This window comes from Dendropsophus ebraccatus, chromosome 7 (assembly GCF_027789765.1).
Source record: "Dendropsophus ebraccatus isolate aDenEbr1 chromosome 7, aDenEbr1.pat, whole genome shotgun sequence".
Taxonomy (NCBI): Eukaryota; Metazoa; Chordata; class Amphibia; order Anura; family Hylidae; genus Dendropsophus; species Dendropsophus ebraccatus.
In genome coordinates this window covers 101,420,601-101,439,912 of record NC_091460.1, presented here as the reverse complement: position 1 = coordinate 101,439,912, position 19,312 = coordinate 101,420,601, and the positions used below count along the sequence as shown (strand labels likewise).

At 42.7% G+C, this 19,312-nt stretch overlaps 1 protein-coding gene across 1 annotated transcript in view; it reads left to right on the top strand.

The window, feature by feature from the left end:
* Positions 1–16,264, top strand: part of POLR2B (RNA polymerase II subunit B) — a 30,012-nt gene extending 13,748 nt beyond the window's left edge. Inside the window, exons 12-25 of the mRNA XM_069978012.1 lie at positions 1,804–1,943; positions 2,335–2,446; positions 3,135–3,289; positions 3,407–3,605; positions 3,753–3,921; positions 4,013–4,109; positions 4,888–4,982; positions 7,239–7,489; positions 7,648–7,737; positions 12,220–12,327; positions 12,404–12,517; positions 13,328–13,488; positions 14,346–14,541; positions 15,791–16,264. Of these exons, the coding sequence (XP_069834113.1) occupies positions 1,804–1,943; positions 2,335–2,446; positions 3,135–3,289; positions 3,407–3,605; positions 3,753–3,921; positions 4,013–4,109; positions 4,888–4,982; positions 7,239–7,489; positions 7,648–7,737; positions 12,220–12,327; positions 12,404–12,517; positions 13,328–13,488; positions 14,346–14,541; positions 15,791–15,880 (1,977 nt within the window). The 3' untranslated portion in view covers positions 15,881–16,264. The remainder of the gene's footprint in view (positions 1–1,803; positions 1,944–2,334; positions 2,447–3,134; positions 3,290–3,406; positions 3,606–3,752; positions 3,922–4,012; positions 4,110–4,887; positions 4,983–7,238; positions 7,490–7,647; positions 7,738–12,219; positions 12,328–12,403; positions 12,518–13,327; positions 13,489–14,345; positions 14,542–15,790) is intronic.
* The last annotated feature ends 3,048 nt before the right edge of the window (positions 16,265–19,312 follow it).

Genomic DNA, 19,312 nt, shown 5'->3' with positions numbered 1-19,312 from the left:
AAAATTATTTTTGCATTAATACGTTGCCCACCCGTAGCTTTACATCTTTCCAATATCAATTTATTATGGATTCTGCACAGTTTTGCTGTTATCTAGGTGCCCCCACCCCCACGGATTGCATAGAATCATCATATCTCAGTCCAAGCCGACACGCTCCCTGCTCCTGGCCCCGACACTCCGAGATGGCATCACGTGTCCTCCTTCTCTTCAATGGGCCGGGTGAACCCAGCCCACTGAAGAGAAGGATGATTGCTACAGTCTCCCTCAGCTTCGCTGTGACATCTCCCCCCCCCCACACACACACACATCCAACCATGCGCTTGCCCCTGTGCTGTGACATCTTCCCCCCACATCCAACCATGCCCCCTCCTATGAAGCCCCGGCCCGCTCCCCCTCCCACATTCAACCATGCCCGCTCATGTGTTTCCCCAGCCCCCCCCCCCCCCCCCACACACACACATCCAAAGATGCCCGCTCCTATGAAGCCCCGGCCCGCTCCCCCCTCCCACATCCAACTATGCCCGCTCCTGTGCTGCGCCATGACTCTTCTCCCTCCACACACACAGCCGGTATGACAGCACAGGAGCGGGCAGCGTCGGCTGTGTGTGTGTGCAGGGAGAAGTGTCATGGCAAAGGAGCGCTAACCCGCGGCACACACACCCGCCGGGTGCGCTCCTGTGGTCGGTGCTGCCCCTACAACCCCCCCCCCCCCCGACAACCCCTCGGGACTTGCCGGCGGTGTCACCCGCAGCAGCAAAACAACACCCCCCTTCTGGTCAGCCGCACACTCAACTCTGCATTGCCGCACACTCAACTCTGCTATGCCGCACACTCAACTCTGCTATGCCGCTCACTCACCTCTGCTATGCCGCTCACTCACCTCTGCTATGCCGCTCACTCACCTCTGCTATGCCGCTCACTCACCTCTGCTATGCCGCTCACTCAACTCTGCTATGCCGCTCACTCAGCTCTGCTACATCATTTACCCATCAAGCATAAGCATTGCATGATGGGAGATGTAGTTTTCTGGCTGGCGCCATGTTGGATATAAGCAGGCTTTTTAAAAAAAAACTTGTAACTATGGAATGGAAGCAGCTAGAAAGACGGAAGACTGCTGAAAATTCTCAGGGGGACTTGGTGAGTAAGACCAGCTAGGTTTGGGAGCATTTTAATTTTTTAGCTCTTGGGGGGAATACCCCTTTAAGAGATCGTGGGGGGGACTGACCTCCATTCGGCCCCTGGCTGGTTTGTTATGAATACAGCCGCAGGTACGGCACATGACCCTTGACCTAATTCATTCTCTATGGAGCTGTCAGAAAGAGCTGAGAATGTATCTGTATCCATGGCTGTATACATAACAAAGCCGAGGGGCGAACTTGAGATTGGTGGGGGGTACGAAGGTCGGACAACATCTTTAAGGGTTTAACCACCTGTTCCATCTGTGAAACACTGTGTGCTGGCTGCTTTTTAAATCAACTATATTGGATTATTATGCAGTAAGCTCCTAAACAGCCAGAGCGCCACCATACCTACTTACTATGCAAGTTCAGTAGGGTAGTGCTGCTCTGGCTGTTTGGAAGCTGGCTGCATTATACTTTATTATCATGAGAGTCTGATTCACAGGCACGTGTTCAATGCATCCACTGCCCAGACTGTGTTTCGTGGATGGAACATTGTCTTGTGCAGGTAGCCTTACTCTAACAAAATCATTCAGGTTTTTGAACATCTTTTGAAATGACATATATACTATAGATTTACAAATGAATGCGTAATAATTTTTTTAATGTGATGATTTTACTCCAGGGTCATGCTGTAGGTCTTGTGAAGAATTTGGCTTTGATGGCCTATATTTCTGTTGGGTCTCAGCCTTCTCCAATTTTGGAGTTTTTGGAAGAATGGAGTATGGAAAACCTTGAAGAAATATCTCCAGCAGCGATTGCAGAGTAAGTGTACTGCAGTGGGTAACACTGTGTCCTTAGATGGTTTCACCTAAAGAAGTTAATTCTTGCAGACAGACCTACAGCTCATGCCTGTGTACTTATAGTTCTGTTAATACACAGTCCATAAAGTGTATATATACATTTACATGGTCTCTGAGAACTTGCAGATATTCTTAGAATGGGTCATACATTTTTACATCTGTATTATGATCACAGGTCTTGGACTGACTGTGGGTTTAATTACCAAAACTGTCAGCTGTGAGTATGAGTCACAGGCCAGACATTGGGGGCGGGATTCACGGCCGAAATATGGAAGCAAAAAGCTTGGACTCTGCCTAGGTTGTCTAGTAGATATTTGTATTTAATTTTATTAATTTATTTATTTTCAATTTAGTGCTACAAAAATATTTGTTAATGGGTGCTGGGTTGGCATTCATAAGGATCCAGAGCAGTTGATGAACACTCTTCGAAAACTGCGGCGTCAGATGGATATCATTGTCTCTGAGGTATTTAAATATTTTCAAATATACATTATTTCCTTTATTGCTTCACAGCTGGCTCTGCAGTGCAAAGTCCAGGACTCCATATTAGTTGAGCAGAACTTCAGTAACTTGGTAAGGTGTTGTGCCGTCTGCTGAAAATTCTACTCACTCACTTTCTGGTTTAGTGCATGGAGCGAGGAAATGAACTGAATCAGCTTGGCATTGCTATTGTTCCCACAGTGCTTACACATGTCTCCAGGGAAAATGCAAGCCCTGGCTGCATGTGTGACCTCAGGGGAAGAGGGAGTAGATATATACTTGCTGCTCCCGAGAATCCTGGCCACTCGAGTGCATCACAGCCCAACCACCCATCTCAGAGCTGAGACCAGTGGTCGGAAACCTAGTCTCTACAACACTACAGCAAGAGAAAGGGGACAAACTAAAGAAGGAAGCAATTTTGCTAATACAATGTAATTGCAAAATTGCTTTCTTTTTTGCATTCCTTATGGTCTGGCAAAAGTTTAGGTGATGGGGATACCCCTTTAAGACCATTATTTGTTAAATCTCATACTAAGCCTAACAGCAAATAAATGGGTGTACTTTTTACTGTTTGACTAACGATTCTAAAGAACTTGATATTAGTAATGTTGATTAAAATTTTCTTTAAGGGGTAGAATGTACGTATTGATTCTTGACACTTTTTGGTCTTAAGGTGTCTATGATCAGAGACATAAGAGAGCGAGAAATAAGGATTTACACAGATGCTGGCAGGATTTGCAGGCCTTTGCTGATCGTGGAAAAGCAGAAGTTGCTGCTGAAAAAAAGACATATCGACCAGCTGAAAGAGAGGGAATATAATAATTATAGGTAAGAATACATTGTTCCTTTTAAAAGGACAATAATTCTCATTGGTTCTTGTGCACAAATAATTTTATGAATAACTTTCACAGCACCAATCGCATTTTACTTTCCTCCCTTGTGTAGTTGGCAGGACCTGGTAGCAAGTGGTGTTGTAGAATACATTGATACCCTTGAAGAGGAGACTGTTATGCTTGCAATGACACCAGATGACTTGCAAGAAAAAGGTGTGGCCTACTGTTCAACCTATACACACTGTGAAATTCATCCCTCTATGATCCTAGGAGTCTGTGCATCAATTATACCATTTCCTGATCATAACCAGGTACTTTGTGTGTATTATAGGACGATTCAGACCAAGAAGCCTGTCAGCAACATTACTGACAATTATGTTTTTATTTCCAAAATATGTCTTCCCCCATATGCATATGCAGTCAGCTTACTATTATAATGGTTATATATTTATTTACAGTCTCCTAGGAACACCTATCAGTCTGCTATGGGTAAACAAGCCATGGGTGTTTATATCACTAACTTCCATGTAAGGATGGATACACTGGCTCATGTGTTATATTATCCTCAAAAACCACTGGTGACTACTCGATCGATGGAGTACTTACGATTCAGAGAACTACCTGCTGGTAAGCCAGTAGATGATACTACACTAAATGATCTGATTAGTATAATTCATCCCAAATCTATTTATTGACTATTATACATTTCATACTCTAGGCATTAATTCTATTGTGGCTATTGCCTCCTATACCGGATACAACCAGGAGGATTCTGTTATCATGAACCGCTCAGCTGTGGACAGAGGCTTTTTCAGGTATGGTTTTCATAAGTCTCAGTGGGGTAAAATTATTATCGGGTTGAAAAATATGTACATTACTACTATCCATTTTGTAACCACCTAGTGCTATGTAGACTGACAGGTTTTAAAATCTGTAGGTTTAAGGCAGCAGTTTAAGATTTTGTTAGCTTTGTCTTCCCATAGGCCATACATAATCTTGTTTATATGACACAGTCAGGAAATTGCTTTAGAGGAGCGCAGAAGTAGTAGTTGTAGCTGGGTGCTGGTTCCCAAAGGCCCCTCTCCCACGTATTGACACCAGTAACAAATGGAATTTTGGCTAGTAAGGCTCATATACAGATTGAGTAGGGTCCAGGGGCTTAGTTGTACTGTCAAACCTTGTTTGAAAAAACATTGGTTTAGGGCGAGACTTTTAAAACTTTTTGTACTCTGTCCTCACCGACAAACACACATACTACCGTGTAGTGTCAAATACTGCCTTGCAGCGTGCATATTGCTCTGACCAAGTACCAATATGCAGTGCACATAATATATCCACCAGTGGCAGACACACACACACAGTTTTTTCCCCTCCCCTACTAATAGCAGTCATCCTCTCCCTCCTATTACCTGCCCATTCCCAGCCCCAAGCTCTGTTAAAAATCCTTGTAGGGGAGTGAGAAGGCCCACAAGAAGGAATGCCCACTTGTTGGAGCGGACAGGGTTTTCCTGGAAATGTATTAACCAGACTGCCCAGAAGATGCTGCTAGAAGTGACACAGATGTCTGGAGCTCTCGACTCTTTTGTACCGCAGGTCTGTTTTTTATCGCTCTTATAAAGAACAAGAGTCCAAAAAGGGATATGACCAAGAAGAAGTCTTTGAAAAACCTACTCGTGAGACCTGCCAGGGTAAGGAAAGAATAAAGTTCTATATCTTTTAGTTCTCTAGGTTTTTTTTGTTTTTTTGTTTTTTTTTTTAAAGATTTCTATTTTTATTACATTGGTTCAACATTTATATTAAAGCATTGCTGTCATTTGTAGTAACTTCTGAGACTCTCTGCAATCCCAAGATGCAGCTGGGTGGGGAGTATTTATGGCCTCATTATGGAACCTAATAGACTCTAAGGAAGCAAACAAGTCAAATTTAGTCAGTAAGGGAGCTAAAGGCCTCATTACACAGAGTGATTGGCCGATATCGGGCAATAATCGTTCTAGGTAACAAGGCAACAATCAGCTGTTTGTTGCTGTTGTTTGTCTTTCAACATTGTTACATACTATAACAATGATCTGCTACCGTCGCTCCGTGGAATAGGAGCAGCGGCAGCAGACCGCTGCTGTATGCTATGGGCTGCACGGACGATCAAGCAATCACTCAGGCAGTCGCCTCCCCCCTCCCCCCCCGGCTCTTACCCGCTCGCTGCTGCTGCGTGTAATACTGGCGGCAGAGAGCAGGGAACGGAGCCGTCCCGTGGAATAGGGCTTAAGTGCACTGCTGTGCGTCCGTTCTACAAAGAGAACCCAAGTCTACAATATCTGGCTTTTCAGCTAAATGACTTGAATTCTTGTGAATGGACAGTGTCTGTACACGTCCCCAAAAAGACAAAAGCATATGCACAAAAAGGTAGCACATCATAATGAAACTTTATTGAGACAATAACAGAATATACAGAAAAATACCATAAACTATGCAGGGGTAAAGCAATAAGGGAGACAAACCCCAAACACTACCCTACATTAAAAACACTTAAAATGTCAACATAGGACCCGCCGGCGTACCAGCAAGGTCTAACAACCACTCTGACCCCGGACCATATGGGTTTAACAAAGCTGCCTAAGCAGTATCCCTATGACATATGACATCAAGAAAAATAATTAATATGAACAAAGGGTAGATTAATGAAACGATCACCATGTGTAGTCCAAAAAAATAATAAGAAGCGGGTCAGATAGGCAACAGTCACCCCACGCGTTCCGCCGCCCAGCGGCTTCCTCAGGGATGACATCCCTGAGGAAGCCGCTGGGCGGCGGAACGCGTGGGGTGACTGTTGCCTATCTGACCCGCTTCTTATTATTTTTTTGGACTACACATGGTGATCGTTTCATTAATCTACCCTTTGTTCATATTAATTATTTTTCTTGATGTCATATGTCATAGGGATACTGCTTAGGCAGCTTTGTTAAACCCATATGGTCCGGGGTCAGAGTGGTTGTTAGACCTTGCTGGTACGCCGGCGGGTCCTATGTTGACATTTTAAGTGTTTTTAATGTAGGGTAGTGTTTGGGGTTTGTCTCCCTTATTGCTTTACCCCTGCATAGTTTATGGTATTTTTCTGTATATTCTGTTATTGTCTCAATAAAGTTTCATTATGATGTGCTACCTTTTTGTGCATATGCTTTTGTCTTTTTGGGGAGTTGTCTGTTACTTATATGCATTGGTTTAGCACTCCTTACTTTTAGCGGTGCCCACTATTCCTATATATATTAGTGTCTGTACACGAACTCACGTACAATTTGGCTGCCTCAACAGCACTTTATATACTTTACACTCACCGGCCACTTTATTAGGTACACCATGCTAGTAACGGGTGGTCTTCTGCTGCTGTAGCCCATCTGCCTCAAAGTTGGACGTACTGTGCGTTCAGAGATGCTCTTCTGCCTACCTTGGTTGTAACGGTTGGCTATTTGAGTCACTGTTGCCTTTCTATCAGCTGGAACCAGTCTGCCCATTCTCCTCTGACCTCTGGCATCAACAAGGCATTTCCGCCCACAGAACTGCCGCTCACTGGATGTTTTTTCTTTTTTGGACCATTCTCTGTAAACCCTAGAGATGGTTGTGCGTGAAAATCCAAGTAGATCAGCAGTTTCTGAAATACTCAGACCAGCCCTTCTGGCACCAACAACCATGCCACGTTCAAAGGCACTCAAATCACCTTTCTTCCCCATACTGATGCTCGGTTTGAACTGCAGGAGATTGTCTTGACCATGTCTACATGCCTAAATGCACTGAGTTGCCGCCATGTGATTGGCTGATTGGAAATTAAGTGGTAACGTGCAGTTGGACAGGTGTACCTAATAAAGTGGCCGGTGAGTGTATATATGACAGTTGTATGACAAAGTATACAATGTATTCACTGCTGTTTGTCATTATGCTTTGGCTGCCTGTAGGCATGAGACACGCCATCTATGACAAGTTGGATGATGATGGTTTGATCGCTCCTGGTGTCAGAGTTTCAGGCGATGATGTAATCATTGGGAAAACGGTGACATTGCCTGAAAATGATGATGAGCTAGATAGTACAAACCGACGTTACATAAAGAGAGATTGTAGCACTTTTCTACGTACTAGTGAAACTGGCATTGTGGATCAAGTCATGGTTACTCTCAATCAGGAAGGTTACAAGTTTTGCAAAATCAGGGTAAGTACTGTATAACAAACTTTTTTTTTTTTTTGTTTATAGAGAATGTGGTGGTAGATTTTGCTATTATCAGGTCAGAGTTTGTTCCATTTGCAGAGGTACAATGATACATTTTTATATTTGTTTGTATATAAGCCCCATTTTCCCTTTCCATTTAGGTACGCTCAGTTCGGATTCCTCAAATTGGAGACAAGTTTGCTAGTCGGCATGGGCAGAAAGGAACCTGTGGAATTCAGTACAGACAGGAGGTATGTAATAATTATGAAATAGTACTGTCAATGTATTGCTTAGATTTGTTTCTTAGATTTTGTTTTATAGCATTGCTGCCTGTGTGCCTCTGTCAGCTTTTTTTTGGTGGCAAAGTGTAGAAATTGTCATGCACATTCATGAACAGTGCCCACATCAACACGTCGTGCAATCTTGTAATGTTCTTTTCATGCCGGGCTCAAAGTTACAACAGTCAGTGCATGAATGGGATGTCACAGGATATGCTCTAATCATTGGCCGGATGGCTCGTGACTAGAGTTCAGCAAACTTGGAGTGTGCTGGAGTTTGTTTGAACCTAAGCCTTCGAAATTTCATTACTGGTGGCTGAAGTTGGATGCAGCCCTGAGTAGTCTAGGAAAACCTGGATACAGCTTATCCTTTATGACTGGGGCCTTAAGGCTGCATCAAACAACTTCAGCCAGCGGTAATCAAATGTCAGGGCAAACCTGAGTTTGCGAGAAGTTTGCTCAATTCTAGTGGTGACCAACGCCAAAATATCAGGAAGCAGAGAGGAAAAAATGTGTACTGCAAAGATGTGTATGTGACAATAATAGGTACATGATTACAGAGATATATACTTTTACAGTTATATATTTTATGCATAGTGGGGGAAAGTCAATAACATTATCCTGCTACAGTAGCCCCTTTCAGGGGTATGGGTATGATAGGCAGCAAAAGAGCGGTCAATTCTTATTGGAAGTAAGAAAAATGGGCAGATGTAAGGATCTGAGCGACATGGACAAAATTGACTAAAGTGATGCCTGGGTCAGAGCATATTGAATATAGCAGGTCTTGGGTGTTTCTGGCATACACTTGTTGATTCCTTCCAAAATTAGATTAGGGGGGGAACACCTGGTGTTCATGAGGCCCAAGGCTTACAGAATTTCATGGGAAGCAAGGATATCTGGTCTAATAATACAGAGGAAACATTGTAGTGCGAAATGGTGAAAAAGGTAATGTTGGCAATAATAGAATGATGCTAGAACGATGACACCTTGCACATTACAGAGCTTAAAGGGGTTATTCAGGATTAGAATAAACACAGCTACTTTCTTGCAAAGGCAGCACTACCCCGGTCTGTGGTTGTGTGCGGTATTACGATTGAACTCCATTCACTTTATCTGACCTGAGCTGCAAAACCAACACCCAAACTGGTCATGCTGTTTGTGGAAGAAAGCTGCCACTTTTTTTAAACCTGGATAATCCCTTAGGCCAGGTTCGGACTATGTAACTGTGCGGCTGTATTTGCGGCTGTAATTGTGCGGCGGTATTTTTGGTGGTTCATGCGTATGCTGGAAAGTATACGATATACGGCTGCACAGTGCACACTATGTATGAATCTACGGCCCTATCGTAAACGGACCTGTAAAAAATGAACAAGACCATTGTTTCCGGCTGGAAATGCGGCCGTGGATTGACAAGCGGTCCGTACGGAGTACTTCAAAAATAGCCGGCAATGATGCCGAATGCCGATGCCTCTAATAGTTAAATTAATAAAACACATTTTCTTTGTAATAAAGTCCCTTTCGTTGTTCAATAATTTAATTCTAACGAATCCATAATTTTGCAATTAAATATACTGTTAAAACAAATATATATATAAATAAATGTATATTTATTTATAGATATATTTTTTGACAGTATATTTAATTGCACAATGATGGATTCGTTAAATTCAGTTTCGTTGTTCAATAATTTAATTCTATTTCAACGAAAATGTGTTTTATTAATTAAATATTAATTAGTACAGGAAGCTCCAGTAAGCCGTTAATTCATATTGCCGGCAAAAGAGCTTTCTGTACTAATCATCACTTTACTTTACTTAAAACATCAAATGTTTCTTCTAATTATGTTATCACAATAGCATTATTAGAAGAAACATTTAGAATTATATGTGCGCTCAGCTGATTGGCTGATCGGCTCAGCGCACATATAATTAGCGGGTCCGCAGCACAGTCACTTCATTGTGCTGCGGACCAACGAAGAGGACACATCGGGGTGAGTATAGAGCTCTCCCCACCCCCTCCCCAGCACTGCACCCCTCCCAGCAAGGAAGGGGGGTCACTTAACCCCTTCCTTGCTGGGATGGGTGCAGTCTGACATCAGTCTGGCCCCCAAGGGGTTAAGGGGGATGCAATACATCCTCCCTTAACACCTTGGGGGCCAGACTCTTAAGCAGCGATCTGTAAAGATGCTGCATACTGTAAGGAGCACAACACCGCTCACAATGATGGGTGTTGTGCTCCGGTTTGTGTTTTTTGTGTGTTTCTCCCTTTTTGTTTTTCAGATATCGGTATCCTGGGGATTACGTGGACTACGTCGATGACCAGCGGTTGTTTTTTTTTTTGTTTTTTTTTATAAAATGGTCAATGAGGGGTGTGGGGGTGTTTTTATTTGAATAAAAAAAATTTTTAACGTGTGTCTTGTCTCTATTTCTTTACTTTATAGACTTAGTAGTGGAAGCCGTCTAATAGACGGAATCCATTACTAAGTTGGGGCCTAGTGTTAGCCCGTATAAAATGGCTAACACTAACCCCCTATTATTACCCCAGTACCCAATGCCACCAGGGGTACTGGGAAGAGCCGGGTGCCAGTGGTCCCGGAGTGTCAAAATTGGCGCTCCTGGACCGGGCGGCAGCAGGCTGGTAAGATTTAGGCTGGGGAGGGCCTAAACCAATGGCTCTTCCCACCCTGGTGTTACCAGGCTGCTGTCGTTTGGTTTTTAACCCGGCTGGTTATAAAAATAGGGGGGACCCTATGCGTTTTTTTTTTATTTATTTATTTAAAAAAAAAAAACGCATAGGGTCCCCCCTATTTTTATAAACAGCCGGGTTAAAAACCAAACGACAGCAGCCTGGTAACACCAGGGTGGGAAGAGCCATTGGTTTAGGCCCTCCCCAGCCTAAATCTTACCAGCCTGCTTCCGCCCGGTTCAGGAGCGCCAATTTTGACGCTCCGGGACCTCTGGCACCCGGCTCTTCCCAGTACCCCTGGTGGCATTGGGTACTGGGGTAATAATAGGGGGTTAGTGTTAGCCATTTTATACCGGCTAACACTAGGCCCCGACTTAGTAATGGATTCCGTCTATTAGACGGCTTCCACTACTAAGTCTATAAAGTAAAGAAATAAAGACCAGACACAAGTTAAAAAATTTTCTCATTCAAATAAAAACACCCCCACACCCCTCATTGACCATTTTATAAAAAAACAAAAAAACAAACAACCGCTGGTCATCGACGTAGTCCACGGAATCCGACGTAATCCCCAGGATACCGATATCTGAAAAACAAAAAGGGAGAAACACACAAAAAACACACAAACAGGAGCACAACACCCATCATTGTGAGCGGTGTTGTGCTCCTTACAGTATGCAGCATCTTTACAGATCGCTGCTTACAGTCTGGCCCCCAAGGGGTTAAGGGAGGATGTATTGCATCCCCCTTAACACCTTGGGGGCCAGACTGATGTCAGACTGCACCCATCCCAGCAAGGAAGGGGTTAAGTGACCCCCCTTCCTTGCTGGGAGGGGTGCAGTGCTGGGGAGGGGGTGGGGAGAGCTCTATACTCACCCCGATGTTGTCTCTTCGCTGGTCCGCAGCACAATGAAGTCACTGTGCTGCGGACCCGCTAATTATATGTGCGCTCAGCCGATCAGTACAGAAAGCTCTTTTGCCGGCAATATGAATTAACGGCTTACTGGAGCTTCCTGTACTAATTAATATTTAATTAATAAAACACATTTTCGTTGAAATAAAATCAGTTTCGTTGTTCAATAATTTAATTCTAACGAATCCATCATTGTGCAATTAAATATACTGTCAAAAAATAAATATATATATATAAATATACATTTATTTATATATATTTATTTTAACAGTATATTTAATTGCAAAAAGATGGATTCGTTAGAATTAAATTATTGAGCAACGAAAGGGACTTTATTACAAAGAAAATGTATTTTATTAATTCAATATATTAACCATGAGAGGCATCGGCATTACTGCAGAGGATCGCAAACCCCGGTAATAGCAATTCATGTAAACTGTTTCCCTGCTTTCCCTGATGCATCCAGAGGTGTTTGCATCACTTTCTTAAGATTTTATTTGTTATTTTTAGTTGAACCAGATTTCCAAGTAAATGACCGTATGTTTTCAGCCGCATGTCTATTTTTCCCACGGCCGTAGTTTCATCCGCACATTTCCAGCCGCGTAAAAAAATACAGCCACACACATACATAGTGTGAACATAGCCTTAAAAAGATCTGTTGCTAATGCTTTGCGTCCAGATGGTGCAGGACATATCTCGTGAAGTCTGCATATTAAAGGGTCAGAGCTGTTTTGGTGGCATGAGTGGTGGTCTGTAGAATAATAGGCAGGGGTCTGATTGTTTATATGATTATGTAACATGCATAAAGTGCTACTTATGATTTTCTTATTAACATGTTGTTTTTTTTTATTTCTTAGGACATGCCCTTTACTTGTGAAGGTATTACACCAGACATCATCATTAATCCTCATGCCATCCCTTCTCGTATGACTATTGGTCACTTGATTGAATGTCTTCAGGGGAAGGTAAAAAAACAAACTCGTGAATTTATTTATTGTTAACATACTGAACATAACATTTTTAACATAGCTTTAATTGTAGGTATCGGCAAACAAAGGGGAAATTGGTGATGCAACTCCATTTAATGATGCCGTCAATGTGCAGAAGATTTCAAATTTATTATCTGATTATGGATATCATCTCAGAGGAAATGAGGTACAGTTTAATTTGACAGCATAGCCATTTAGCCATTATCTGAGTAGTAAGAGGATAAGGCATATGGCAATGACTGTTTCAAGTTCACCTTGGCCTCCAGATAACTTAGAAGGGGGGGGGATGTCCAACTGCTGGGAGGATAATGTGCTTAAATGAGGCTACCCCTTTAAGTATTGCAGTGTATTATGCCTGATGATGTTAAGCTGAAAGATATCCCGTTAGGGCTGAATACGTACATATGCACAAGGCTGAAGAGATATTTGCAAAGAGATGAGGTGATGCATTAATTAACCCCTTAACGACTTATGATCTACTGTTACATCATGATGGCCTGGGACTTAACACATTATGATAAACCGACTCAACCATAATGCAACAAAGGACTATGAATCTGAGCTTGCTTCATAGGTGGCCAGGACCAGTTGCTGTCAGTCTCAGTCACTGATTGGCTGAACAGGGCCCTGATGGTAAACAGAGAATTCTTTCTCTATTCTGCCCTTTAGATGTTGCAATCGCATTGATCATAGCAACCTTAGGGTTAACTGCTGCAATCTAATCTCGGCTCGGGTCTTGGCAGTTGTATGTCCATGAGCGGGAGAGCATTGGAAAACTTGGACGTACAGTTACATCCTTGGTGGGGAACGGGTTAAAGCCTTTAAATGTTTTTTGGCATATAACTCACTCAGTGTGAATATTTATATTATATATTTTGCAGTAGCCAAATTCTAGCATTTAAAAGTTCACTATATTCTTATTAAAAAAACAGTCTTTTCTTATCTTCATAATAATGGTTTACTATCCTACCTATAGGTTCTATACAATGGATTTACAGGACGTAAAATCACATCACAGATCTTCATTGGACCTACTTATTATCAGAGATTGAAGCACATGGTAGATGATAAAATTCATTCTCGTGCAAGAGGACCAATTCAGATCCTAAACAGACAGCCTATGGAAGGTCGATCACGGTAAGTTATATGTTTTCAGAAACTCTTCAGGTTTTTTGTTTTTAATTTCCTATATAGTGTTGCATAGGTTGTACAGTACAATAATGTAGAGATTTTTGTTGCCTTGCAAGTGACACAGAAATTGTGCTTCTGTTCCTTAAATCCTACATCATGCTGCAGAGTCCATGCAGCATTATATGCAGCTTCAGCCTCACCGCCTCCTGCTTACAATAGCTCTTAAAAGCAATAGATAAGGAACGCAAGGCTACGTTCACACAATGTTGAAATGACAAAAAAAGCTGTACATTCGACATTGTGTGAACATAGCCTAAAGGTGCATCTCATAGGTACACTGGGCATTCTGCATATAGTGTGCACAGATGGTATAGGCAATCATTGTAGAGACTTGCCTAGTGTATCACTGCACTCCTGGTTCTTTAGATAGGGCATAAATTGTTTAAACAGCATTCTACATCTTGGAGTTTCCTAAAGAGAAACAAGGAGAAAAGAGCTTAGTGAGGCGAAGAGGAGTGCCAGAGATGCCAGAAAGGATTTGATAGGTGATGATTAGAAATGAGCAAATCTTAAGCACACTCTGGTTCTTCTGGGCCAGAGCATACGGCATTTGATTACCAATAGCTGGCGAAATTGGATGCAGTCCAGTGCAATCAAATGCTACATACTCCATACTCTGGCTTGGACAAACCTGTGCTTGAGTCAGCATTTTATGTACCATAAAACTTGCCAGAGCCCTCCTTTATAGACAAGCAATTTTGGCCATGTGTAAATGTCTGTCCTTTCCCACTAGCAGTGCTTGTATACTTTGAAATTGCTGTTGGCAAATATTACACTGATTTATTGAAACAATCCTTCAATAGTGATGGAGGTCTTCGATTTGGAGAAATGGAACGTGATTGTCAGATTGCACACGGTGCTGCCCAATTTCTTCGGGAGAGATTATTTGAAGCTTCTGATCCTTACCAAGTACATGTCTGTAATCTCTGTGGTCTGATGGCGATCGCTAATACTAGGACTCACACATATGAATGCAGAGGCTGTAGGAACAAGACACAAGTAAGTAACATTTTGCATATTTACCCTGTTCTGCCATTAGGGGCACTTCTAGACACTTGGCCTGTTTCTAAGACTTTTCCATTTCCATTTGGAAATGTTTGGCAATTTTCCAAGTCTTTACTCTACTCCAACACTTTTTTTACTTTTTTACTTTTTTTTTTTTTTTTTTTTTTTTTACAGTACGTTTTATTTTACAGTACGGTAAAAGCCCAGGTGCAAGGGGTTATCCATAATCCCTTGCAGGCGGCCAATCTGCTGCAAACCACCCCCCTGCGATGTCACACTTTCTTCTTCACTACATATATTGGAGCATACATTTACAGTAGCTAGAGAGGGAGAGACAGGGTCCTTTTAGGCAAAGAGATTTCTCGTCCGCAGGTGCCACAGTCAGCGAGATCAGCGCTCGTTTGCAATGCCTTTTACATGGCATGAGAAATTGAGCACCCAGGCTGCATGAACTATCCCTGTATTGTTTTGCAGCCCTAGAAATTGACAGCACAGATACGTATATACACATATCTGTGCTGTCAGTTTCCAGATCACAAGCAGCAGTGTATGCTTACCATCTGGCATCTGGCTTCTCCAGTCCTCCGACTGCCAACTGTATCTTCAGTCTTGCTACTCCTCCAGAATGATTGACAGCTGGAGGAAGCGAGGCCTGAAGATACAGCCAGCGGCCGGAGAACCAGATGCCGGATCACAAGCAGCATGGCTGGTAGGTATAGACTGCTTGTGATTTGGAAACTGACAGCACAGATACAGACATATCTTATATGTACAGTATAATATAAAAGTATAATATATTGTCCCTATCTCTGTAACATAGTTAAAAAGGTTGAAAAAAGGACGGCCAACCGCCACTCCACAGGGAGAAACCATGTGTAGCTGTGAAATCACTCAGGTTTTGTCACTTTGTGTCAGTACAAACAGTCCACCGTTCTCCTGTTATGTGGCCTGTCCTAAAAGTGTCTGTCAGAATACTGTGTGTCGTCATTGTACGGCAGTGATCCACCAACATCCACAACTTTTCTGGGTTAAGTTTACTAAGTTCTTTAAAACATCTGTTTTTGTCACTTCTCTGTTGAAATTAATAGGACATTAAAAAGTGCATTTTTGATGTGGCTTTTCACAGCAAAAGAGCCCTTTTATTTTTTCTAATGTTGAAAAATACTTAGTAATGTAATCTTTACTAATAATACCAGGCATAAAATTCAATGGATTATTTTTTTTTTCTTTTCCTTCTCAATAGATCTCTTTGGTACGGATGCCTTATGCTTGTAAACTTCTTTTCCAAGAATTGATGTCAATGAGCATTGCTCCAAGAATGATGACAACATAGGAATTGTGATTCTTGCCTTTCAAGTGTAAAAATATAATAAGTGCTATTTTTAATGTTCCCTTCCACTTAAGGAGTCATTAATGTGTTAAAGCATTTTGTTCTCATCATACTGTGCGAGGCTATATATATATATATATATATATATATATATATATATATATATATATATATATATATATATATATATATATATATATATATATAATATTATACAGGGCAAGATCTACTGTAAGCTTCGATTTTCTAGTTCATTTTTTAGATTGTTTCTTGAGGAAGTTTAATTACATATGATTATTACATATGACGCCGACTTCTTCTTGTATGAAACTGTGCGGTAATGTTTGTTTTTTGTTTGCAGTAAATAAATGTAATTTTTGAAAACAATGTCTGCGTATTTCTTGCTTGTGTCATTGTGTGTGTGTGTGGGGGGGGGGACTTCCCCTCCACCACCTGTCATGCATCCCCCTTCTCTGCCAACACCGATTGGAGTGCCAAGACCCTAATATTATAGTAAGGTTGCTGAAGGGGTCACCCTTTGTGCACACAACAATGTTGGACAGGTAGGTTTGAAAAGATAGATGGATGATTGAAGTATTGGCACAGCAACAAACAGTATGAACGGGATCCTATTCAACACCTGGGTTAACTTGTGTGTTCATTAAAGGGTAACTCCGGATAAGAAAAACTTGTTTTCTATTGAAAGTACATTAAAAGTTATATAGATGTGTCTATACAATGTATTACTGTATCTGTATCGGTTTTGCCACACTGGTAGCTGATAAAAATCCAGGAAGTGAAAAAAAATTGCCTCTGTGTCAATCCACATGGTCTCCTGGTCTGTTTTGCTGTCCCCCTTAGGAGACAAATATTCCGTGTCACATTGTGTGTGTCTGCTAGTCTCAGTCTGCTCGTCTCAGCAGGTGTTTCAACTTTCGCTGATTGTGCAAAAGTCTACAGCGAAATTAGGGCTGTGTTCACACATGTTGGAGTGTCACTACAGTACTGCAGTATCTGCACAAAAATGATGCAGTAACACAAATAGATAATGCTAAACAGCAGAAAGCATCAGAGCTGGCACTGCCAGTCCCACCTGCACAAAAAACAAGGCATAAACAGTATAACCCATGTGTGATAGTATCGGATAAACTCCTTAATGTGGGAATCAACTTCAAAGATGAAAGATGCTTGATCATAATATGTGTGTGGAAAGGGGAAAAAAATTATTTAAAAAGTTCTTTGCTTTATTCCAATATCAGCATTACAGGTAGAGAATACAGCGTGCTGTGCGGGTGGGACCACAATGAAATGATAAAGTACTGCAAATAATTAAGTAACACAATGAAACTGCGATGTGTGAACACAGCCTAGATGTTCTGCAATAGATTTGGGCGAGTAATAGGCAGGGTAGGGAACTGTGATGGAACAGCTGAAAGAAAGCATTGCATTCTGGAACCTGTAGTACTGAGTACATCTGCTCAACCAGGAAGTACAGAAACACAAAACAGAACAAAACCCCCCAAAACAAATGGATTTTTGGTAGTTTCAAAACTGGGATAGACAGGTAAGTATTGTTATTTGCAGCGTCTGACTGGGTCACCGGAGGATCCTCAGGTAGGCCCTGGTCCCCACGCTGATACGACGCACTGACTGTCGGACGGCAGGGCCCCCCGACAGTCACACTGTGCTGCCGCAGGCCCCCCTTGCCACACTCTTGAAACTGCAAGCAGTGTCTTGCTTGCGGTCACAAGAGGTAATCCGGCCCCCAGCTGATGCTGCGCTCCCTGGGGGGGTGTCCCGCCCGGCGCACACATCAGGAAGCTCTGTGTACGCCGAAGGCCGGAACTTCCAGTACAAGCGAGCGCGTATTAGAGATCCTCGCAGTACCGGAAGTACAGGCCCCAGAGCTTCCTGATGCATGCACCGGGCGGGTGCGGGACAGCGAGTGTCAGCCGGGGACGAAGAGAAGAAGACAGCCGGTGGGGGAGCGAGTGGTTAGGTGAGTTTTTTTAATTACTTTTTATCTGCACTGGGGGGTATCTATAGGGGCTATTGGGGGGGGGGGGGGGCATCTATAAGGGGGCTATCGGGGGGAATCTATAGGGGTTATTGAGGGGGAGATCTATAAGGGGGCTATCAGGGGGGGCATCTATAGGAAGCAATTGGGGAGATCTATAAGGGGGCTATCGGGAGCATCTATGAGGCTATTAGGGGGGGAGATCTATGGGGGGGCATCTATAAGGGAGATAACATGGGAGCCATCTTTAAGGGGGCTAACGGGGGGCATGTATAAGGGGGATAAAACGGGGACATGTATAAGGGGGCTAAAGCAGGGGGATATCTATAAAGGGGATAACACAAGGGGCCATCTATAAGGGGCATAATACAGGGGGACATCTTTAAAGAGGATCACATAGAGTCAGCCTACCCACTAAATGAGGGTGTAAAGGGGCCAATACAGATGTGCAGTTTGTATAGAGATGAGGATGGTGTCGGAGTGAGGAGCCTAATGTTTCTCTGGCAGAATCTGTGGATTCGTGGCTCTGAGAAGTTCTCATAACGGCCCAGGACAGATGGAGAAGAAGATGAAAAGGGTAGAACTCCGATCAGAGAAGACGTCCCTTGTGAGTTACCAGATGTAACTGCACTGTAATGTATATAGTGTATAGAACCTGTGTAGAGCTGGGTACCTCTATATGACTGGATGAGGTGATCTGTGTACAGTGGATGTTATTCAGTAGCATAATAGTCAGTATGTGGGGATGTTATTTGTAACTTGTTATCTGGTACTGTGTTTTAGTATACAGGATTTGGTCAGTCTCGTTCGTATCTATTGCGAACGACCGAACGATGTCTTATTCAACGCGAACGTTTTGCGAACGAGCAACGATATAAATAGGTCCAGGTCTTATAAAGCGATCAACGATTTCTTGTTTGGTCGTTAATCGTTAACTGCATTTCAACCGAACGATTATCGTTTAGATTAGAACGATTTAATACTAATCTGAACGATAATCGTCCGGTGGAATAGGGCCCTTAGGATACCTGACAATGCTATGCAAATGGTTTCATTACCTTCTTTACATGTGGAGTCATTGTGTTGCGCAAATCTCCACAGTGTGGTTTTCCTTGTATATTGTATTATTTTGCAACTGTACAAATAAATATCATAAACCTGAAGACGCCCCATCTTCACGCACCTATTGGCGATACCAGACCTGACCAATACCACCATACCCCCCACCCCCCTGGAAAAGACACCAGATTTACTGGCAAGTCTCAACGGGAGGAGGGAAAGCCAAAAAATAAAAAATAGTTTTTTCTGTCCCCCTGCTCCTCGGTGCTGCCCCCCTGCAAGGAGCTACCCTAGGCACCGGCCCACGGGTGCCTAGTGGTAAATACGGCCCTGCCCATACTGTATACATACCCCCTCTC